Source organism: Vipera berus, assembly GCF_964194415.1.
Source record: "Vipera berus genome assembly, chromosome: 7".
NCBI lineage: Eukaryota > Metazoa > Chordata > Lepidosauria > Squamata > Viperidae > Vipera > Vipera berus.
In genome coordinates, this window is record NC_138209.1 from 78,021,079 (window position 1) to 78,045,350 (window position 24,272).

Consider the following 24,272-nt stretch of genomic DNA (forward strand, 5'->3'; position numbering starts at 1 on the left):
ATCGACCGATTACTTTATCCAGCTGATAAAAGACCAAGAAATCTATTATGTTGACGTCCAGTGGAAGGTCAACTCCTCATATTAATTGAAACTCTTATGTCACTTACGAGGTAACACTAAATACCGATTTTGCAAAGGCCCATATAACATACATGGATGGGTATTATTAACCTGGTAGAACTGGGCTTATTTTGTTAAAATGTCCTTTCTAGTATTTTGGACAAGCCATCTTTGATAGGGTTATCTCCACCCCTATTTATATATTGCCAAGCAACAAATTGATAGAAGTGTCAAGTCCAACTGAGCTGCTGGTGACTTCAGATGCCTCCATGTTGAGTTTCTTTGGCAGCAGTACAAACAATGGTTTGTTCTTGCCTTTTTTCCAGAAAGTTTTCCACTTTCCAGGACTTTTGTCTTCCAATAACCAAGTCCTGTCCAGGCTTAGGTCCTCAAGATCATCAAGATTGGGCAAGTACCACCAATTAGCTAGGTAAGACTCAGAGCTACTGGTGAACTACTTGATCCAAGAATGAACTTCCAGCTGTTAATAATTTACCAAGTCGTTGTACATCGTAAAACCGCCACTGAGTGTTTGAAGGTGAACATTAATTTTGTTATGAAACACATACACACATGGAGCAAAGAGAAAAATAGAGGTCATCTAGTCCAACCCCCTGCACAGGCAGGAAAGCCTATGCCATTTCAGACAAATGGTTGTTTAAGCTCTTCTTAAAAACTTCCAGTATTGGAGCATTCACAACTTCTGGTGGCAAGTCGTTCCACTGATTAATTGTCCTCTCTCTCAGGAAATTTCTCCTTAATTCCAGGTTGCTTCTCTCCTTGATGAGTTTCCACCCATTGCTTCTCGTCCTGCCTTCAGTGCTTTGGAGAATGGCTTGACCCCCTCTTCTTTCTGGCAGCCCCTCAAATATGGGAATAGTGCTATCATGTTCCCCCCTAGTCCTTCCCTTCATTAAACAAGACGTACCCAATTTATCTGCTTATGTGGACCGCCATATTGTTCCAGATATTGCCTAGGGGCACTACAGCAGGGGTCTTCAAACTTGGCCCTTTTATGACTTGTGGACTTCAACTCCCAGAATTCCTTAGCCAGCATTCCTAGCTGAGGAATTCTGGGAGTTGAAGTCCACAAGTCATAAAAGGACCAAGTTTGAAGACCCCCCTGCACTACAGCTTATACCATATTATTTGAGAGCCTCCATAATACCCTATACCACGGGTAGGCAACCTTGGCTCTTTTGTTTTGTGGACTTCCAACTCTTCAGAATTCCTGAGTCAGCATGGCTGGCTCAGGAATTTTGGGTATTGAAGCCCCCCAAGTTATAAAAGAGCCAAGGTTCCCTATGCCTGCTCTATATCAAGTGTCTCCAACCCCTGTGCTGTGGACCATTACTGGGCTGCAGCCTATTCAAAATTGGCCCCTGCAAGTGGTTGGCCGGAGTGCGTGCATGCAACTCAACTCGTGTGAACAGCAGGCTGGGGGGGCACTCCTATGCGTGCTCACCAGCCCGCCCCTTGTGCAAGTCTAACTGCACACCTGTGTGCTGGCCCACCACTTGCACGGTCCAGTTCCCCCCTCCCCTCCCCTCCTCCCAGTCGGGCCGCCAAGCCGCAAAGGTTGCGTAGCATTTTCTCTACTTGAATAATATTGTGCATAACCAAATCGTACATTTATCCAGGCAAGGAATCTTTTTGAGATTTCAGACAATCCAAACTTCACGAAGCTGGGAAGATCTTTGGATTTTGAGCCCCCTTCCCCAAGTGGACAATTCACCGTAGCCACGCAGGCCACCAGTGGGCCACGAAATGCAACCTGGGGGGAAAGTTGGGATTGTAACCAATGCCGCTTTTACATCATAGGGAGTTTTAGCAGAGCAACGCAAAGGCGAGTTTTCCGGAATTGCAGGAAGGGATTTATTGTTGTGATGGACAAGCAGTCACAGCCACTTGAAAGGAACCTGGGAAATCACAAAAGCCTATAAATAAAGCATTTATACACACACACAACAGTTAAGGGAGTCTCAACGTCTTGACACTTTTGCGTGACTTTTTGTCTTTGGGACAGGGGCCAGCAAAGGTGCTACCAGGAAGGGGGAAGAGAAAAGAGGATTGCGTTACACCTTAAAGTCGAAACTAAGAACAGCCGGCTTGCTTTTCACTTGGTTGTGGGTTTTTTTTTTCCTCTCCCAAGTTTTAAACATGAGTGCTAAAGCCTTAAAGGCTTGAACTACATCCCGTGAGAGGCCAAGGATCTACTTCAGTTGCCACGCTTCAAGCAGCCTTGCACAGGGCCACAGCAGAAAAACGGACCTCTCCTTGCTCACGTTGGGTGAATTGCTGGCAGATCTCGGCTGATGCCTAAAAAGAAAAAAAAAAGGATTTAAGTCATAGCTTGCACAATTGTTGCCGCTGGTGACCTTGGTGCAATGAAACCGAGTCGGAAAGAGACGCCTTTTACGCATCTCCATACCACAAGAAGGTACCCACCCACTTTATAAGTCTTATTCCCCCGAAATTGGGAAATACAAAGATGTAATGTGGATAAGCCAAGATGGTTTGTTTGGGGCTTTTATGATCGTTTGAACACGTCTCTCATGGTTTCGGCACTGTGGGTCCCAAAAGGCAGTTATTACTTTAAAAGATAACAACACTTTACGTTACACTTTAGTCAAGGTTTACTTCCATGTAGGGACAGGCGGACCACCGTCCAATCTCCATATTTTACCAAGTTACAAGACTTATCCATGGTTTGGTGTGTCGTGTGAACGTGGAATGGCTGCCTTTCCCAGGTTCAGGAATTAGAATCTGTCTCAGTAGCCATTTGAGGAAACAGACCCCTTCTTGGTTCAGCTACATGTGAACCAAGGATCTAGGTTAAGAGGTTGTACAGGATGGGGTGGGTGTAAAGAGACTGTGCCTAACTCTCAGTAGCTGAGATCCATCACACTTAATGGAGGATCACACCACTTTTCTAGCTGCTTTAAAGTTCAGAATGAGAAATTAAAAGTACCTCAGCTCAATGTCTACGGAGGTTCTCCGTCATCCAGGTCAGGGTTAGCCCAAAGGTGCCTTTTTTCAGGAGGCAACTGGACTTTCTTGTTTGTCTTTGAAGACGTTTCGCTTCTCATCCCAGAAGCTTCCTCAGCTCTGACTGGATGGTGGGGAACGGGAGGATTTATACTCCTCAAAGACAGCTGGTCATTTGCATCCTTTTAGAGAGTCATTGAGGCCTTTCGGCCTCAACATCCTGCAAACAAGAAGACTCCACACCCATTTGCACCACTCAGGTGACCCTGAGGTTGCAGGTAAACCTCCAAGTGGCCTTACGGGAAGTCTAAAAAAAATAAAGATCCAAGTGGCCTCAACGACTCTCTAAAAGAATGCAAATGACCAGCGGTCTGCAAGGAGTATAAATCCTTCCGCTCCCCGCCATCCGGTCAGAGCTGAAGAAGCTTCTGGGATGAGAAGTGAAACGTCTTCAAAGAAAAGCGAGAAAGTCCAGTTGAAAAAGCACCACTGAGGACACAGGCAAACCTCCAAGTGGCCTCAACGACCCTCTAAAAGGAGGCAAATGAGCAGCTGTCTGCAAGGAGTATAAATCCTTCCCTTCCCCGCCATCCGGTCAGAGCGCAAGAAGCTTCTGGGATGAGAAGCGAAAGGTCTTCAAAGGAAAACATGAAACTCCAGTTGCCTCCTGAAAAAAAGCACCTCTCGGATAGAAGTAACCTTAGTCAAATACTCTTCGATTCCAATAGGTATCAGAGCCTGTCCATGACACCAGAGCAATACACACAGCAAAATCTAGACTACCCAACATTCAGCATGTTACGTAGCGCAGAGATTCCTGGCATTCGGGCCGCAGCCTGTTTGGAATCCCCTCCCGTGAGCAGTGGCCGAGCGCACACGCACGCCAGGCTCCATGCACGCAAGCGGCAGGCCTGTCCGCCCGCCACTTCTTCAAACGGAGCTGTGTGTATGTGCCGGCCCGCCGCTTGCGTGGAACCATTCCCGCCGGTCTGAAGAGCCGGACAGGCTGATGATCAGCGATGTACGTGTCGTAGGAACTTCGCAAGGACAAGTGAAATGGGGAGCGCCATAAGCAAAATAAAAAATAAAAAAATCTGACCTCGAGCATGGTCTCCTCTGAAGCGGCTCCGTGTTTTATAGGGAATGGCATTCTTCCATCTGCAAACAAAGGAGGAGAACAAAGTCCATCACTTCCGTAGCATCTCCAGGTATGAAAATTAGCGGTGTTAAGAGGAATTAGCTTGGTCTGCTTTCTTGGAGGCTTACGGTAGGGAATGCCCTTAATCTAGGGGTCTTCAAACCTTTTATGACGTGTGGACTTCAACTCCCAGAATTCCTCAGCCTGGCTAAGGAATTCTGGGAGTTGAAGTCCACACGTCATAAAAGAGCCCGGTTTGAAGACCCCTGACTTAATCTCTCTACCTGTAGCATATTTAGTCCAATATTAATTAGCAGCTGTTTGTAATATCTCCAAAGGGGAAAAAAGGAATCACCCTTTCATTATTTCAGAAGCTGCGGATTCTTTTTTACTTCTTCCCCTAACCATGACGACAAAAAATAATTATTAACTATTAAGACTCCAATTTCCATTTTTTTTCTTCCTGTTAAATTTTCAAATTTATGGTCCATAAACTCATGGACGATAAACCAGGCACATGGGCTAGGCTGATGTAATATCTTAAACTAACATGTTACTGTTGTGTGTACCCCCCATTGTATCAGTTTACAAAAAGGCTAGCACGGGGGCAGGGAACCTTGGCTCTTTTATGACTTAATAGTCATAATAGTAATAAAGTTGGAAGGGACCTAGCTCAGGAATTCTGGGAGTTGAAGTCCACAAGTCATAAAAGAGCCATAGTTTCCCCCCCCCCATGCTGGCTCAGGAATTCTGGGAGTTGAAGTCCACAAGTCATAAAAGAGCCATAGTTCCCCCCCCCATGCTGGCTCAGGAATTCTGGGAGTTGAAGTCCATAAGTCATAAAGGAGCCATAGTTCCCTCCCATGCTGGCTGAGGAATTCTGGGAGTTGAAGTCCACAAGTCATAAAGGAGCCATAGTTCCCCCCCCCCCAATGCTGGCTGAGGAATTCTGGGAGTTGAAGTCCACAAGTCATGAAGGAGCCAAGGTTTGATGGCACTGTACCTGGAGCTGGCTAGAAAGATATGCTACGGATCCTTAAGTAAATGCATTTATAGACGCCTAAAACCTGGGCTTGCCTCAAATGCTACGGAGAACTGTTCTGCATTTAAAGCTATAATTATAGACAGGAAATTGGCCTTTTTAAAGCTGATATACAAAACTTACCCAGTTCGTAGAGGTGTCCGCCTACACTGGCAAATAGAATGAAATGGAAGTTCACCTTATTGTCTTCAGCCTAAGAGAAGATAAAGAGTTAAGAAGGCAGGGATCTAGCAAGAAAAAGGGAAAGGGACACATAAGTTCTGCCTTCGGAAGTTGTGGGATGCTCCAACACTGGAGGTTTTTCAGAAAAGACTGCGCAGCCATTTGTCTGAAATGGTATAGGGTCTCCTGCCTGAGCAGGGGGTTGGACTAGATGACCTCCAAGGTCCCTTCCATCTCTGTATATTCTATTCTATTCTATTCTATTCTATTCTATTCTATTCTATTCTATTCTATTCTATTCTATTCTATTCTATTCTATTCTATTCTATTCTATTCACTATTCTATTCTATTCCATTCCATATTTTCTATTCTATTCTATTCCATATTTTTTATTCCATTCCATCCCATATTTTCTATTCTATTCTATTTTATTCTTGTTCCATTCCATTCCAAGATTCTATCCTATCCTATCCCATTCCAATTCTGCTCTGTTCTATTCTATTCTTCATTCCTCTATTCTATTCTATTCTATTCTATTCTATTCTATTCTATTCTATTCTATTCTATTCTATTCTATTCTATTCTATTCTATTCTATTCTATTCTACTCTACTCTACTCTACACTACTCTACTCCAGAAGATGTGGATGCTCAAACACTGGAAGTTTTTCAGAAGAGACTGGGCAACCATTTGTCTGAAATGATATAGGCTTTCCTGCCTGAGAAGGGGGTTGTACTAGAAGACCTCCAAGGTCCCTTCCATCTCTGTATATTCTATTCTATTCCTTATTCTATTCTATTCCATTCCATATTTTTTATTCCATTCCATTCCATTCCATATTTTCTATTTTCTATTTTCTATTCCATTCCATTCTTCCATTTTCTATTCTATTCTATTCTATTCTATTCTATTCTATTCTATTCTATTCTATTCTATTCTATTCTATTCTATTCTATTCTATTCTATTCTATTCTATTCTATTCTATTTTTTATTGTATGCTATCCTGTAAGGTCCCTTCCAACTCTGCTATTATATTATTATTATTATAACGGTGGCACGTTTATTCCCTCCCCCCTTTTTGCAATATTTTTAAAACAAGCTTCCCGAGCATTTTCACCTCCCTCCTTGAAGGTATAACTTTGAGGAACCCAAGACAGAGCTGCTATTGCAACATTGGTCAGAGAAAAGGAACCAGGTGAGGCACAGAACTGTCACCAGAGCAAGCCTCTCAGACACACTTCCCCAGTTCTCACCAAGGTAAAGGAACGGAAGTAGGGGAACAAGTTCAGATTTGCAAAATTCTGTTGTTATAACTTCTGTGGCAGGCCTCTGCCTGGCTGAGGAATTCTGGGAGTTGAAGTCCACAAGTCATCAAAGGGCCAAGTTCGAAGACCCCTGCTCTATCTAAGGGCTGGAGACACCAGTTCTTGGCCCATTATATTGTTGAAAACCTACCAATTAAAACAGTATTTACCCGACACTGGCCCTCTTGGGCAACTGCATTGTGGGCTTCTTGAATGGCCTGGGAAGAGATTAAAAAAATAAAATAAAAAGGCATTAGATAGATAGAGAAATAGAAGATAAAATAGATTGATAGAAGAGATATATAGAAATAGAAGATAAAAATAGATATCGATAGAAGAGATAGATGATAGACATAGAAATAGAAGATAAAAATAGATATCGATAGAAGAGATAGATGATAGACATAGAAATAGAAGATAAAAATAGATATCGATAGAAGAGATAGATGATAGACATAGAAATAGAAGATAAAAATAGATATCGATAGAAGAGATAGATAGACATAGAAATAGAAGATAAAAATAGATATCGATAGAAGAGATAGATGATAGACATAGAAATAGAAGATAAAAATAGAAGAGATACGAGATATCTCCTGCCTCCAGAAGCGGTGAATGCTCCAACACTCAAAAGTTTTTAAGAAGAGACTGGACAGCCATTTGTCTGAAATGGTATAGGGTTTCCTGCCTGAGCAGGGGGTTGGACTAGATGACCTCCCAAGGTCCCTTCCAACATTATTACAGTATTATATAGAAACAGAAGAGATAAAAATATAGATAGAACAGATAGATATATAGAAGATAAAAATACAGATTGAAGAGATAGAGATATAGAAATAGAAGAGATAAAAATAAAGAGATAGATGATATAGAAATAGAAGATAAAAATAGATAGGATAGAGATATAGAAATAGAAGAGATAAAAATAGATAAGAGACAGACAGATAGATAGATAGATAGACAGACAGACAGATAGATAGATAGATAGATAGATGGATGGATGGAGGGATGGAAGGAAGGATTCTGGGAGTTGAAGTCCACAAGTCATAAAAGGGCCATGTTTGAAGACCCCTGTTCTAGTTTATAAAGTCAGTGTGTTTCTATTGATAGCTGAAACAGGAGACTGGAATCAGCACGAAAGAGGATGACGTTTCTGAACACACCCTTAGCCTCTATTAGCAGCTTGGACAAAGTTATCCAGGTCATCCATCCTTTATTACCTTGTTGTTCTCAAGACGTTTTGCCCTCTCGTCTGGAGACAGCCCAGCTGTGGAGGTGAGGAATTCTTTCAGGGCAGATCCTTCGTCTGGAAAACAGGAAATCAAAAGCGATTTAAGTGTTGTACGAAGAAATACCAGCAGCACAGAATAGAATACACAATAGCAGAGCTGGAAGGAAACTTGGAGGTCTTCCAGTCCAACCCCCTCGTCAGGCAGAAAGCCCTACACCATTTCAGACATAAATGGCTGCTCAATCTCTTCTTAAAAAGTACTGCCACCTAGAGAGGTGCAAAATAGATCAAGACTCCGAGCTACTGGTGAACTGCCTGATCCGAGAATGAACTTCCAGCTGTTAATAATTTACCAAGTTGTTGTACATCGTCAAACCGCCACTGAGGTTGAAGGTGGAAATTGATTTTGTTATGAAACACGTAACACACGTGGGGAGAGAGAAAAGACAAATAAAGAGGCCTTCTAGTCCAACCCCTTGCTCATATATACCATTTCAGACAAATTGTCGTCTAATCTCTTCATAAAAACTTCCAGTGTTGGAGCATTCACAGCTTCTGGAGGCAAGGAGTTCCACTGGTTAATTGTCCTCACTCTCAGGAAATTCCTCCTTAGTTCTAGGTTGCTTCTCTCCTTGACTCGTTTCCATCCGTTGCTTCTTATCCTGCGCCTTCAGGTGCTTTGGAGAATAGCTTGACCCCCTTTTCTTCGTGGCAACCCCCTGGAGATTACAGTACTACTACTATAGTAGCAGCTGATTCCACCAGCCAAATCTGAAAAGCTTTTTGAGGCCCGTTCTGTTTCTGCACGGCTAACCACACACGTATTTTAAAGTCTAAAAGCATCATCTACAATTTCAGGCAGACTCAAGACAGGAAACCCGTGTCACGTCCTCTGCAGGTTTGACTTTCAGAACTCGTAGGGGCTCTTAAAATATTTTAAGTCCACACCAACCAACAACTTAGGGCGCAGTAAAGCCTGCAAGATTTACATCCACCGGAAAATTCTCCACGGCTACTTACCGAAGCGTATTTTATCTTGATTATTAGCTACCGCGTGGATGAGGCCAATCGTTCCACAAGAGTTGCTGGCACTCTGCTTCACAAAGTAGACATCTGAACTTGTTTCTTGGCCCTTTAGCTCTTCAGTTTGCTTTTTTCTGAAGTTTTCATGCTACAATTGAAGGATAGTTATTAAGACACCATCCCGGGGGCGTTTTGTGTTTTCATCACAAACTTGACCCGGTCTGGTTAGCAGGAACGAGCAATTTTCTGCAGAAGGGCGTTATCTGCACCTTGGATTGGACCATACTGGAGACTTGTAGGCCCTCTCAAAAGACTGAACACGCCTAAAGTGTGCACGACACACGTATCCCAGCCACCCTGGATGAAAAGACACACACGGAACGATCCAAGGGCATCAGGAATGGCGCGAGTTGCAAAATTAAGCCACAGGTAGTCCTCGGCTTGCGATGACAAATTGAGCCCAACGTTTCTGTCTCTAAGCGAGACAGTTGCTGAGTGAATTTTGCCTTGTTTTACGACGGCTCTTCGGTGTCATCGCTGCAGTTCTTCAGTTAGTATCACGGTTGTTAAGCAAATCGGGCTTCCCGGTTGATTTTGCTTGTCGGAAGGTCGCAAAAGGGGACTGCGTGATTCCGGGACACGGCAACAGTCATGAATCATTTGTCAAGGATTCATAAATCACGTGACCCTGGGGATGCTGCAGCGGTCATAAGCTTGAAAACTGATCCTAGATCACTTTTTTTAGTGCCGGTGTAACTGTTCTGTCCCAACCTTGTTATGCTCATAAGGAGAAACCGCCTCTTCCAACAAGCAGGCAGGAACCGCAAGAAAAAAACAACTCCTTTTATTATTCACAGACCTGAGTCAATGTCTAAGGCAAATAAACACAGTCCACAGAAACCTGGTCCTCAACATGAATGGTTGCCTTTGGCAACCAGCACTTCCCAGTTTCCCTTTTATAATTCAGCCAAGGTGTGGCTTCCTAATCCTGTCTCCTTTGCCTTTGGAGCCGCCCCATTGCATTCCTCTGTCTTACTCGCTTCTCTTGCCTGCTCATTTGTGCATCAGTGATTTGTCCCAGCTGTTCTTCATCACTGTCCAACTCAGCCTCCCAGCACAGCTGTGTCTCAGCCTGAGCGCAAGTAGAGGGGCCAGACTCCTCCTCTGACTGTAAGTCTTGGAGCTGCTCAGTGCCTTCCTCTGACTCTGATGTCACTCCAGGCCCCTCCTCCTCCTCATCATCTGACTCCTCAGACTCAGCTGCCGGATCCACTGGCTGGCGAGGAATCACAACAGTAACTTCGAACAGTCACTAAATGAACTGCTGTAACTTGAAGACTGCTTAGAATGTTATGCGCTTAAGTGTCAATACGTCGGAAAACTGACACTTAGCTTTGAATTGTAAATGCGACTGACACCAATGAAGTTCAAAGACAATTCCTTATTGCCACCGGCTGTACAGAGAATGTTAACAAAGGACCAAATTCTAAAGGAAGATCTAACACAGGCACCCCTTCACTTACAAACGTTTGTTTAGTGACTGTACGACGTTGCACGCGGCTTTGGAAAAAGTGACTCCTGACCATTTTTCACCCTTACGACCATTGCAGCATCCCCGGGGTGTGTGTCACGTGATCAGAATTCAGACGCTTGGCAGCTGGCTCGTATTTATGATGGTCACAGCGTTCCCCCGGGGTCACGTGACCCCTTTTTGCGACCTTCTGACAAGCAAAGTCAACGGGGAAAGCCTGGTTCACTTAAGAACCGTGTTGCCATCTCAACAACTGCAGTCATGGTCATAAAATGGGACAAAACTCAACTTAAACAATTTCTCACCTAGCAACGGAAATTTTGGGCTCAGTTGCGGTTATACGCCAAGTATACTACCCGTAAACTAATGCCAATATTCTGCTTTTCAACATATGGGTCCAAACAGTGCCACTCTTTTGAAATTAATACATTCCAAGGTGCCCCATCGTTGTTAATTCTGGCTTCTAAGCAAATTTCCACGGATATTAGGAAATAACAGAGTATTTACTATAAATTTGCTATACAGGTTCAACCCAGTCAATTGTTTTGGTCACAATTCCCCAAGGCAGCTTTTGCAAATTCCTGGGATTCTGACACAGGATATTAAAGGTGCAAAAACCCCTTCAGAGAGAGATTGCTGCTTTAGATTAGCCAATGACATCCAACTGTTAGGCAAAGGTTTGTAAAATACAGGAAGTCCTCAACTTACGACCGCACCGGAGCCCAAAATTGGTACGGCTAAGCAAGAAAGTGGTTAAGAGGCGTGGTTCGCCCCATTTTACAAGTTTTCCCACCCCATTTGTTAATGAATCACTGCAGTGCGTAAATTAGCTAAGACGGTTGTCATAAATGATAGTGGACGTGGCCGGCTGAGGAATTCTGGGAGTTGAAGTCCACAAGTCGTAAAGTTGCCATGGTTGGAGACCCCCTGCAATAAGGGATGGAAGATTTTATTTTATTTTATTTTTATTCAGCTTTAATACTTACCTGAGCCGTAAGGGGAAAGAGCAGAAGTACTGCACAAGCCGGAGTCGGCACAGCACTCAAGATGTCTTTCTCAAACCCTAAGACATCCACAAATTGCCAGCCAGGGGCAACTCCTAGGCGATGGAGTATCTACACAAGAAAGGGAAGCACACACAATACTGGGTATCTCACATTGCCAAAACAGGCAAGTCATGGTCTGAACGACCATGCAACTTCGTTCTGCTTAGCTGAACCACAAACTCAGCCGGAGAATCGACCCATGCTTCGGGGCTCTGGGTTCAAAACTGAGATAATTTTATTAATTGCGAGTTTACTCCAGGAATGCGCAAGGAGGTAAAGCCGAAGGCAGGGAGAGATAGGTAGCAAACGTTTCCCCATTTAATAAAACTAAAAGTGAAAATGTCCCCGTTTTATTCCCACCCGCAAGTAATACATAATAAGTAATAGGCAAAAGAAAAACCGCAGAAGAAAACTGCGCTGGATAATGGCCGAAAGGATGAGTAATAAACACCATCTCAGGAGCAAAAATTGTGCGTTGTTCTGGGTTCAAATTCCCAAGCTGGCAGCCTCCTCATACTCTACTTTGGGGATTGCAGGGGTTCCAGCAAAATGAAATGCATCTAATATTATTTATTAGATTGAATGCAGCCATCCCATTCTGCACACACACACAGCCTGCTTATTCTTGCCCAGTCACGGGAGGTTTAATGGCGCTGCTGCATTTTAAGCTGGAACCCTTTAATGAAGTCCTTCAGCCATTGTCTTACAGCGGTTAAGGCAGGGGTCTTCAAACCTGGCCCTTTTGATGACTTGTGGACTTCAACTCCCAGAATTCCTCAGCCAGGCGCATGCCTGGCTGAGGAATTCTGGGAGTTGAAGTCCACAAGTCATCAAAGGGTCAGGTTTGAAGACCCTCCTGGGTTAGGGCAACAGATTGCTGGGAAAGAAAATTTCATTCGATCCCAGGGTGGATTGGAAGGTTTGATTAATCCTAACCACTGTATCAATAAAAAAAACAAAACAAAAATAAAATGCAGGCTCTAATTTGAGGGGGAAAAAGTTACAAGAAAAGACAGCCATTAAACCCAGATGTTTGCCCTGTGATCCTGTTGGTCCCTTTCCATTTTTTTTTATTTTGTGCCGCTCATTTATTTATTTATTTATTTATTTAGTTATATTTATATACCGCCCTATTCCCTGAGGACTCAGGGCGGTTTACAGGGAATTAAAAATCCAAAATACAAAAATTAAGAACCAAATTAAAAAATATTAAATTAACCCTGTAGTCAGTTAAAAAGAACCCCAAATTAAAAATTCCTCCTCAGTCTGGGCCCGAGAGCTAAATAAATAAAACCCAGAGGTGACAATACAAAGAACCAACGATGAGATAAAAGGCCTCACCTTTACAAGGGTACCCTGCTCCGTTCAATCTGTCGGCGCAACCGCCTTAACCAGGTTTACAAGCCTGTGGACTTCGACTCCCAGAATTCCTGAGACAGCGTCACCGGTTCAGGAATTCTGGGAGTTGCAGTCCGCAGGTCCTGGAACGCCGCCGCCCCCGCCTCCCTCCGGCCTTAACAATAAATCCAGCAGTCCTGCTCACCCTGTATAGATTAGAGGGCGCCCCCCCCAACAAAGAGCCTTGGTGGAGCAGTGGGCTAATGCCTCCTTAAGTAACACCAGCTGCCTGCAATTAGCGCAGGTTCGAGTCCCACCAGGCTCAAGGTTGACTCAGCCTTCCATCCTTCCCAGGTAGGTCAAATGAGGACCCAGATTGTTGGGGGCAATTAAGCTGACTTTGTAATAATGCCGCTTGGGGTGTGTGTGTGAAAGCCCTAATAAGCAGGCATATCCATAGAATGAAGGCTACTGCTAAGCTTGTAAGCCGCCCTGAGTCTTCGGAGAAGGGCGGGATATAAATGGAATTAAAATAAAATAAATAAATAAAACAAGGAACTAGGATAATCTGCCATTCAGATGCAAATGGGTTTCCTTTCAAGCAGGGATGATGTGGAAGGCGCCAAGGGAAGGTGGTCAGTCCCAGGTTAAGAGAGAGAGAGAGGACGAACCAGGCCCCTTCCCGGATACATTGGGAGCAAATGGGAAGCCGTATCCTAAAAAAATACCTTGGCACCAGCAGCCAGCCAAGCCCTACGGGCTGAGGAATTGTGTTTGCGCCAGCAACCAGGGGGAAAAGGATGTGTACTTGCCACTACGGTTGCCAGAACAGGCTGTGGTCCCCCCCCCCCCCCCGCAAAGGATGCTCAAGCTTCCAGATGTTGAGGAAGATGATGGTTGTGGCTTGCTCAATAGCAAGCAGGACCACCACCATCACAAGGAGAGGAGGGGGGGATGTTTCCTGGTCTGGCAATTCTCCCCCCCCTCCACCGGTGGCAGGGGGACCCCCCCCTCCTCCTCCTCCTCCAAGCAGCCCCTCCCCAGCCCTTCGGCGTGACACAGCACAAAGCGCGGTCCGCAGCGCCCCCTGCCGGCCAGCCCTCGCAGGAGCAGCCTCTCGAGCTGGAAGGCGAGAGACCCTCCACCTCTTTTCCACGTCTCTCCCTGCGACCCCCCCCACCCGCTTCCAACAGGGCAAAAAGGGGGCGAGCCATCCTGGGGGCGCCTCCTCCCACCCCCCCACCCCCTTCTCCTTGCACGGGGGGGGGAGGGGGCAAGAATAAAGGCAGGTGCAGCGGCGAGCCAGGAAACGCCCAGCCCGGCGAAGACGACGCGTCTCTGGCGGACCCCCCACTCACTTTGTTCAGCATCTGGAAAGACAGAAAAAGGAAGGAAGGAAGGAAAGGCGCGGGAGCCGAGTCAGCCTCGCCGAAGGACGACCCCCGCCCTCCGTTTCCTCCCTGGGGGGGGGTCTCCCACCCACACCCCTCCTCTAGGGCTGCAAACGCCGGGAAGACCCCCCACCCCACCCCGGGAAGACCCCCACCCCAGCCCAGGCAGACCCCCCACCCCACCCCACCCCAGGCAGACCACCCACCCCAGCCCAGGCAGACCACCCACCCGAGCCCAGGCAGACCCCCCACCCCACCCCAACCCAGGCAGACCCCCCACCCAAGCCCAGTCCCGCAGGAGAAGCCTCTGCTTCCCCAGGACCAGCGCTGCATCTAAGACCCCCCCGCCCGACCTCCAAGCGGACCCCCGACCCCCCCAGCCCAGCCCACCTCCGGGTTGATCTCTACGGGCTGCCACGCCATCCTGCCACTCGCAAACCTGCCGGATCCGTTCTGGGGGCAGAGCAGCCGCCCGCCCACCCCCTATATATTGAAACCGGACCGGCCCACTGGCGAGGAGGAGAGGGGGGGGCTCGGCTGGGGCCAAGAGACGCCCACCCAGAATCCCCCTCCCCTGGTTTTCTAAGTGGCCCCCTCCCCTCCGGCCCTCTCCTGTTCCGCCAGGCCCCCAGTTTTCCCTCCTGCGCGGGCGGGCAGCTCCCTCGGGTGGGTGGGGGCTCAGGCTAGGAGAGGAGCTCGCCCCCCCCTCTCCCCGGGTGTATATAGTACGGCCCTCCGGTCGGCTGATGCAGACCAGAGGGGGAGTGGTGCCTAATGAGGCCAGCCTTGGCCAGGGCAGGAGGGGAGGGGCGGAAGGGCTGCGAGAAGCCTCTGGCGAGGCCGTCTAGATGCCCTCGGGGTGGCCCTGCGGAGGTGCGGGCGCTTTGCAAAGGCTTGGCAAGGGGCTGGGCTGGCTCTGGGAAGACCTAGAGAAGCGTGGAGCTTCCTTCCTTCCTTCCTTCCTTCTCCCTCTCCTTTTTCTTTCTTTCTTTCTTTCTAATGTAGATTTCTATCTGTGTCTATCTTCCTTTTTCTTTCTAATTTGTAGATTTCTATCTTTTTCTTCCTTTTTCTTTCTTTCAATGTAGATTTATATCTGTCTAGATCTATCATCTTCCTTCCTTCCTTCCTTCCTTCCTTCCTTCCTTCCTTCCTTCCTTCCTTCCTTCCTTCCTTCCTTCCTTCCCTCTCCTTTTTCTTTCTTTCTAATGTAGACTTCTATCATTCTTCCTTTTTCTTTCTTTGTAATGTAGATTTCTATCTGTCTATCTTCCTTTTTTTCTTTCTAATATTGTAGATTTCTATCTTTCTTTTTCTTCCTTTTTCTTTCTTTCTAATGTAGATTTATATCTGTCTATAGATCTATCCTTTCTTTCTTTCTTTCTTTCTTTCTCCTTCCTTCCTTCCTTCCTTCCTTCCTTCTCCCTTTCTTTCTTTCTTTCTTTCTTTCTTTCTTTCTTTCTTTCTTTCTTTCTTTCTAATGTAGATTTCTATCTGTCTATAGATCTACCCTTTCTTTCTTCCTTCCTTCCTTCCTTCCTTCCTTCCTTCCTTCCTTCCTTCCTTCCTTCCTTCCTTCCTTCCCTCTCCTTTTCTTTCTTTCTTTTCTTTTCTTTTTCTTTCTCTCTTTCTTTCTTTCCAACCACAATTGAGCCCCAAGTGTTGTTGTTGTTGTTAAGCGAGACCTTTGTTAAGTCAGCTTTGCCCCGTTTTGTGACCTTTCTTGCCACAGTTGTTAAGTGAATCGCCAGGTTTGGCAAAGTTAGCAGCCTGGGTGTGAACTCAAAACCTGACTCCCCCTCCCACCCGGACTTCTGCTGGTCCGACGGTCGCAAAAGGGGATCATCACCTGACCTTGAGACACGGCGACGGTCGTAACCACAAGCCACTTGCTGAGTGTCTGCATTTTGATCAGGTGAAACGTGGGGATGCTGCAACAGTCGTAAGTGCGAGAAAGGGCCCAGAATCACGTTTTTCCCCAGTCCCGTTGTAACTTTGAACGGCCACTAAACTGTTGCGACTGGAGTTACACACTGTGGGTCTGGGACGGGGCACGTGGAGAGGGTCCTAACGGGGGTCTCTGGAGCTTCCTCCGGGGAAATTGCCGCTCTTTCAGCCTGCCCACTGTGGGAAGAATCCAGAGAAAGGAATATTTTGGGAAATATTAAAAAGGCAGAATATTATATTTCCCCAAAGGGTCTTAAAGGCAGAACCAACCAACCCGCCCCCCCCCTTTTCCCCCCCCTCTCTGCCCTAAACAGGAACCAGGTCTGCAGAAATGCAGGTGTGATAATCTTGTCAGAAAGATTGGAGCCAGGAAGCTTGGAGCTGATGGGATTAGAAAGACAAAAGATCCCCAGAATCAACAATCCCTCACACCCAAAAAAATCCAACACAGGACATAGCCATCAGCCACAGCCCCAGGGAAGCGGGATATGACCTTGGGGACCTAATAGGTCAGGGGTCTTCAAACTTGGCCCTTTGATGACTCATGGACCTCAACTCCCAGAATTCCTCAGCCAGGAATTCTGGGAGTTGAAGTCCACGAGTCATCAAAGGGCCAAGTTTGAAGACCCCTGTAGTAGGATTAACCCACCAGAAAGGCACATTCAGACTCAGGTCAAAGTTCATGCCACAGAAACAACTCCAAACACAAAAGCCCAAGAAGGTATAAAAACCCACCCCTCCCTGCTCCTTGTGGGTCAGTTTTTTTGAGGATCTGTCTTTCTGGCTCTGCTCTCCAATAAATTGCAACCTCCTTTCTAAAGCAGTCTCCATTTTGTTTATTCCCAGCTTGGACTGGACCCCGATGGAAGATTTTTCTTTCAACACCACGTTTGCTCGCGGGCACACCTGCAGCCCACTTTCCTTTTATTTCTTTGCATCCTGTCTTTATTATTTTTATAAAGAACTCAGGCTGGCGAACCTTTCCAACATTTATTTATTTATTTAATTGATTTTATATACTGCCCTATTCCCGAAGGACTCGGGGCGGTTTACAGGGCGAATTAAAACAATAAAAATAAATACAATTAAAATAGAATTAAATTAAGACTAGCCCACAATTAAAACAAATATTTAAAATTTAAAGTTAAATTAAAACCCCCTCAGTCCAGGCCAGAAAGATCAAGTAACCAAGTTTTCAGGTCCTGGCGAAACGAGCGAAGGTACGGGGCAGTCCGAAGTTCCACCGGCAGTTCATTCCATAGGGCAGGCGCGCCCACAGAGAATGCCCTCCCCCTGGGAATCACCCGCCGGCATTCCCTAACCGGCGGCACCCTGAGAAGACCCTCCCTGTGGGAGCGCACTGGACGAAGGGAGCTTGATGCTGGCAGCAGGTGTTCCCTCAAATATCCCGGACCCAAGCCATTTAGGGCTTTATAGGTCATCACCAGCACCTTGAATCTCACCCGGAGGGCAACCGGAAGCCAATGCAGCTCGCGGAGAAGAGGTGTTACATGAGAGTATCGGGAAACTCCCATTACTACTTGCGCGGCTGCATTCTGCACCAGCTGAAGCCTCCGAGTGGTCCTCAAGGGCAGCCCCATGTAGAGAGCATTGCAGTAGTCTAACCGGGAGGTCACGAGCGCATGAGTGACTGTGCGTAGGGCATCTCGGTCCAAATAGGGTCGCAACTGGCGCACCAGCCAAATAGGGTCGCAACTGGCGCAACATGCTTTCCCCCTCCCATTTTTCTCTCAACAACAACCCGGTGAGGTGGGCTGGGCTGAGAAAGAGAGAGAGAGAGAGAGAGTGACTGGGCCCAAAATCAGCCAACTGGCTTGGATGGCTAAGGTAGGACTAGAACTCGCCGTCTCCTGGCCTAGTATCTTAACCAAACTGACTTTCCTAGTCTCACAGTCTTATGATCTTTGGGTTTATGTGGCGGAATCTTGATTTGTTTCCGTCACCAATTACCTACAGGGGGTCCTCTACTTACGTCAACAATTGTGAGTAAAACCTCTGTGGTCCTTAAGGGAGCCATACCCAATTTTATGACCTTTTTGTTGAAGTTGTTAAGCAGCCGTTCAAGGAATTCCGCCGGCCATTAAACGAATCTAGCTTCCCCCGCTGACTTTGCCTGCTGGACGTCAGCTGGGAAGGACACAAAGGGGGGCCATACCAATGCAAGAGGCTGCAATCGTCGTAAATACAGGTGGTCCTCAACTAACGACAGTTTGTTTAGCATCCATTCAAAGTTACAGCGGCACTAAAGCGGATTATGAAGGCTTTTCTAAAAAAAAAAAAATTACGACTTAACAACCGGATCGTGCAGTGATTCAAGGAAGGTGGTCAAATGAGTCCAAATTCAGTGAAAAAATGTTCCGTTGAGCGACAGAAATTTTGGGCCGAGTTGCAGGCATACGTCGAAGGATTACCTGGTTTCCAGGGGCCTGGATTTTGATCACGTGACTGTAGCCCTGCTGCAAGGGTCATAAGTGCAAGGACTAATTGGAAGCCCCCCTTTTTTGCCCCCAATGGCGTCATAACTCCGAACGGTTGCTAAACGAAGAGATATAAGTTGTAAGACGACATGTAAGCAGTTTGAAATGACCATAGAATCAGCCAGGAAAATGTCTAGTCAGATTCTCCATCATCAGGAGGCAACTGGACTTTCTTGTTTTTCCTTTGAAGACGTTTCGCTTCTCATCCCAGAAGCTTCTTCAGCTTCTGACTGGATGGTGGGGAATGGGAGGATTTATACTCCTTGCAGACAGCCGGTCATTTGCATCCTTTTAGAGAGTCGTTGAGGCCACCTGGAGGTTTAACTGTATCCTCAGTGGTGCTTTTTCAACTGGACTTCCTTGCTTTTCTTTGAAGACGTTTCGTTTCTCATTTACTGTCTCGTATTCAAGCTAGTACACTTCTAATTGTATCAACTCAATAAAAACATCATTATTACATTTATCAATGCATTTTTAGCTTATACATATCTTAATTAATCTTCATAAGCAATCCATACCCTGTTATTAACTTTTACCTAATTTTTAATTTCTCATCAATATTCCAATTTAACCTTTAATATCCATAATTTCCAGACTTTGGGTATCCAAGATTTCCCTTATCTCACTTCATAACAAACTATAATATCCAAAATACACATTTTACCTATTTAAATGTAATCTTGTTCTATTTCCTAAAAATTATCTATTTCCCACCATATTAAATCATCTACTTAATCATAGAATATCCCCTTTGATCAATCAAAACCATTATTTATATATATATATATATATATATATATATATATATATATATATATATATATATATATATATATATATATATATATATATATATATATATATATATATATAATTAATTAGTTTTCTATACCACCCTATTCCCGAAGGACTCAGGGCGGTTTACAGGGCAATATTTAAAAGACAATATAAATTAAGATAAAAATAGAATTAAAAAGAATTAAATTAATAATAGCCCAACAATAAAACAATGTTAAAATTTAAAACTAAAACCCCCCTCAGTCCAGGCCGGATAAATCGAAAAGCCAGGTTTTCAGGTCCCGGCGAAACGAGCACCGGTCGGAGGCAGTCCGGAGTTCCACAGGTAAATCATTCCAAAGGGCAGGCGCGCCCACAGAGAATGCCCTCCCTCTGGGGATCACCCGCCGGCATTCCCTGACGGGCGGCACCCTAAGAAGGCCCTCCCTATGGGAGCGCACAGGACGATGGGAAGTTGATGCCGGCAGCAGGTGTTCCCTTAGATCAGGGGTGTCAAACTCAATTTCATTGAGGGCCGCATCAGCATTGCGGTTGCCCTCAGGGGGCCGGGTGGGTATGGCCAGGGTGGGCATGGCCTACTGGGTGGGTGTGGCTAGATTCGTATGGCCTACTGGGTGGGCGTGGCCAGCTCTCCATCGTTCGCATCAAGGGTGCCTATGGGGGCCTGGGCAGGAGTGGGACAGATCTGAGGGTCTCTGGCAGAAGGAGGGTCTCAGGGCCAAGGCAGCGGGGGCCGTTCCCTCACTGTTTCCAGGATGGCTTTGCGGGCCGCATGAAACCACTTTGTGGGCCGGATCCGGCCCCCGGGCCTTGTGTTTGACATGTCTGCCTTAGATAGTCCGGACTCAAGCCATTTAGGGCTTTATAGGTCATCACCAGCACCTTGAATCTCACCCGGAGGGCAACTGGAATCTATATATATGTATAGATAGATAGATAGATAGATAGATAGATAGATAGATAGATAGATAGATAGATAGATAGATAGATAGATATAGCCTGGGTTAATCAATAAACCAAACATATTCCTGATGATTAATTTTCATTTCCCTTTTAAATCTAATTTTTCAATATTAAACAAATCGAATCCTTATTTTCCACTGATTTCCAACTATTTTGAATCTAATAACCAAAATTCCCCTTATCTCAACATCCCCCTTTTGAGCGTCTAATTGACAAAAAAGAGCCTCGTTGGCCCTGCAAGTCGTTTCTTCCCTGAGTTACGTTTGCTACCAAGTAATACTTTACCAAAATAATATTTGGTTCCTTTCTAGTGAAAGTAAACATAACAAGAGAGGGTTGTAAACCTGCTTCAGGATTTCGAGATTTGGAGGTGGGGTCCGCGGCCAAAATTATAAGGAGGGACGGGAGCGGAGAGAGTTAATTTTGATCGAGTCTCTCATATCCAAATGTCGGAATTTATTTATTCAAATAGAGCATTCCTTGACTTACAACAGTTCATTCAGTGACTGGGAAGGGAAGGGAAGGGAATGAAAAAAGGGGAAAGGAGGAGAGGAAAGAGAAGGGGAAAAGAGAGGGAGAGGGAAAGAAAGGGAAGGGAAAAACAGAGAAAGGAAGGGAAAAATAGAGAAAGGAGAGGAAAAGGAAGGGAAGGAAAAGGGGGAGGGAAGGGAAGAAGGAAAGAAAGGGAAGGAAAAAAGAGGGAAAGGAAAAAGAGGGAAGGAAAGGAAAAGAGGAAAGAAGGGGAAAAAGGGAAAGGAAAATAAAGGGAAGGAAAAAATAGGGAAAGTTAGGGGAAAATAGAGAAAGGGAAGGGAAAAGGAAGGGAGGGGAAAAATAGAGAGGGAAAGGAAGAAAGGGAAAGGGGAAAAGAAGGAAAGGGGAAAGAGGGAAGGGAAGGAAAAGAGGAAAGAAGGGGGAAAAAGGGAAAGGAAAATAAAGGGAAAGGGAGGGGAAAAATAGAGAGGGAAAGGAAGAAAGGGAAAGGGGAAAAAGAAGGAAAGGGAAGGAAGGGAAAGAAGAAGGGAAAGGGAACAAGGGAAAAGAGAGGGAAATGAAAAGGAAGGGAAGGCCCAGGGAAGAAGGGGAAAGGAAAGAGGGAAAGGGGAAAAGAAGAGAAAAAGAGGGAGGGAGGGGAGGGGCAGGGAGGCCTTCCGCAGGGACCCTCCCCTCCTCCTCCTCCTCCTCCGCCTTGCAAGGCTCCCCCGCGGCCGCTGGGCGGCGCCCTCCCTCCCCCTCCCGCGCCTCTGCCCCGCCAGGGGAGGAAGGAAGAAAGGCGGCGCGCCGGAGCAGGAGGAGGCGCCGGAGAAGCCGCCGCGGCCGCCGCCGGAGGGGCCGGAATTGGCGGCGGGGAGGGGGAGGGCGGCGTTTCCGGAGGCGGCGGCTGCTCCTGCGGGCTGGAGCCGCGCTCGGGAGGAGCCGCGCCAGGTAAGCCCCGCGCCCGGCGTTTTCCCCCCCGCCCCACGCCCCGCTCCGGCCCGGAGGGAGGGGACGCCCCGGGAGCGGGGAAGGTGGGGAGGCGACGCCGCTGCAGGGCCAGGCCGGGCGGGGGGGTGGGTGGGGGAGAGAGGGGAGGGGAGGGTCTTTGCGGTGGGGGAGTCCGGAGAGGGGAGGGCCGGGCCTGCTGGGGAAGCCCCTTCCCTCGCTCCCTCTTTTTCTTTCTCTCCCTCCCTCCCTCCCTCTCCGTCCTTCCACTAATCCTCCCTTCCCTCTTCCTTCCCCTTCCTTCTGTGTCCTTCCATTAGCCCTTCCCTGTTTCCTTCCCTCCCCTCCCCTCCCCTGTCTTTCATTAATCCTAACCCTTCACTATTTCCTTCCTTCCTTCCTTCCTTCCTTCCTTCCTTCCTTCCTTCCTTCCTTCCTTCCTTCCTTCCTTCCCTTCACTCCTTCCTTCCCTGTCTTTCATTAATCCTAACCCTTCACTATTTCCTTCCTTCCTTCCCTTCTCTCCTTCCTTCCCTGTCTTTCATTAATCCTAACCCTTCACTATTTCGTTCCTTCCTTCTTCCTTCCTTCCTTCCTTCCTTCCTTCCTTCCTTCCTTCCTTCCTTCCTTCCTTCCTTCCCTTCTCCTTCCTTCCCTGTCTTTCATTAATCCTAACCCCACTATTTCCTTCCTTCCTTCCTTCCTTCCTTCCTTCCTTCCTTCCTTCCTTCTCTCCTTCCTTCCCTGTCCTTTCATTAACCCTAACCCTTCACTATTTCCTTCCTTCCTTCCTCCCTCCTTCCCTCCCTCCCTCTCTTCCTCCCACTCACCCATCACCCAATTCCTCCCTCCATCACAAACACCCTCTTTCTGCCCCCCCCCCGGGGTGGGGGCAAGGGCGGAAGGAGGGGGCACCTGCCAGTCCCTCTCTCTGGCACGGGCATCCCCATTGTCTCCCTTTACAGGCAGCCCCCACCCTCCCACCCCCACCTCTTCCCGGATCGGTTCCTGAGCCTCAGATGCTTCCGATCTTGGGATTTGGGGCTCTTGGACTTTCCCCTCCTCTTTGGGGAGCAGTGGGGGGGGGCTTTTCGTGGTGGTGGGGGGAAAGCAGACAGGGAACCTGGGGGTTATGACACTGCATCTTCAGGAGGGACCTGGATGGAGAGACGGGAATCTTGGCTCTGGAAGCGAAACGGGGGACCCCCACCCAGGGCTGGCCAGCAGATGTAAGGTGGGAAAAAAGAGGAAAAGAGAGAGGGGGTCCCATTTGACATTTTCAGAAAAGGACCCCTTGTTGTTTTTTTTTACTCTTTCTCTCCATGGAATTCCTGTTGTTCTGTTTTTGTTATTTTAAAAATATGGTATAACTGTTCTTATTTTATTGCGTGGCTAGCCGCCCGCATCTCGGTAATGAGACGGGCAGCGTATAAATTTAATAAATAAAAGAAAAGAAGCTGTTGGCTCTGCGCAGAAGGCCTTCCTCCCTCTGGTTTCCCCCCCCCCTTTCAGCTCCCCACAATTCTTTCAGCAGTCTGGAACGGGGGGGGGGGGGGGAGAAATCCTGCTGCAAGTGCCAATCCAGGAATTGTAGAGAACTGAGTTCAGAATTAAATGGCGAGCACGGGCAATGTTTTAATCAGGGGTGTCCAACCTGGGCCATTTTAAGACTTATAGACTTCAACTCCCAGAATTCCTCAGCCAGGCACGCAGTTGGACACCCCCCTACCTCCCACCCCCAGTGTTAACACTCCTACCACATTGACACGACTGCATCTGATGTTTTCTGGGCAATGGAGCATCTGGGATCGGAAAGCCAACCAACATAAACCAAATTAAAACCTGCCCAGTATCAGTACAGAGGGCTAAGCTAGCTGCAGGAACATTTTTATGCAACCGATCGTTATTCTTCATTCTGTTTGTTTAAAATGTTCTCTTGGGGTTAGTTTGGTTTTCTGTTTGTGTGTGTGTGTGTGTGTGTGTGTGTGTGTGTGTGTGTGTTTGTGCGTGTGTCTTTCCTCTGGGTGTATTTGCCTGCAATTTCGGGCAGAAAGTCCAGTACGAAAATAGTAAGGACAAATAATAAAGCAATGCAGAAGGATATGAATAGCTTGGGCAACGTGGATTGTTGATTTTCAAAAGTTCACTAAGTAACTTTTAGATGTTACTTATGTTCTGGTGTTTCCTGTTCTTCATTGATTAATAATGTCTAATTCCATCCACTCTTTCCCAAGAAATCTGGTCAGGACGCAGCATTGTGAGGGAAGACTTTGTCAGTGTGTGTGTGTGTGTGTGTGTGTGTGTAGCTGCTGGGGTTTTTTTTCTCTGGATGGGGCTGATTTTATTGGTATTTGGTGTCTGTGTAAAAGGTATTACGCAAGACTTTGC

At 46.7% G+C, this 24,272-nt stretch overlaps 2 protein-coding genes across 9 annotated transcripts in view; one reads left to right on the plus strand and one right to left on the minus strand.

Annotated features, from left to right (window-relative positions):
- Positions 1 to 1,920: 1,920 nt before the first annotated feature.
- On the minus strand, positions 1,921 to 14,679 carry UCHL1 (ubiquitin C-terminal hydrolase L1; the record flags this gene model as incomplete). The annotated part of the gene is made up of 9 exons (XM_081332562.1): positions 1,921 to 2,379; positions 4,148 to 4,206; positions 5,352 to 5,421; positions 6,867 to 6,914; positions 7,917 to 8,002; positions 8,948 to 9,098; positions 11,468 to 11,596; positions 14,224 to 14,235; positions 14,647 to 14,679. 9 exons carry the CDS (start codon positions 14,677 to 14,679, stop codon positions 2,293 to 2,295), a joined length of 675 nt encoding a protein of 224 aa, XP_081188688.1. The 3' UTR covers positions 1,921 to 2,292.
- Positions 14,680 to 21,762: 7,083 nt separating this feature from the next.
- APBB2 (amyloid beta precursor protein binding family B member 2) overlaps positions 21,763 to 24,272 on the plus strand; it is a 102,639-nt gene continuing 100,129 nt past the window's right edge. For 5 of the 8 annotated variants that reach the window (XM_081332453.1, XM_081332461.1, XM_081332463.1 and 2 more), the window contains exon 1: positions 21,763 to 21,887. The gene's annotated coding sequence lies outside the window, so the exon portion shown is untranslated. The remainder of the gene's footprint in view (positions 21,888 to 24,272) is intronic. The other 3 variants (XM_081332459.1, XM_081332456.1, XM_081332457.1) reach the window with 3 other exon arrangements.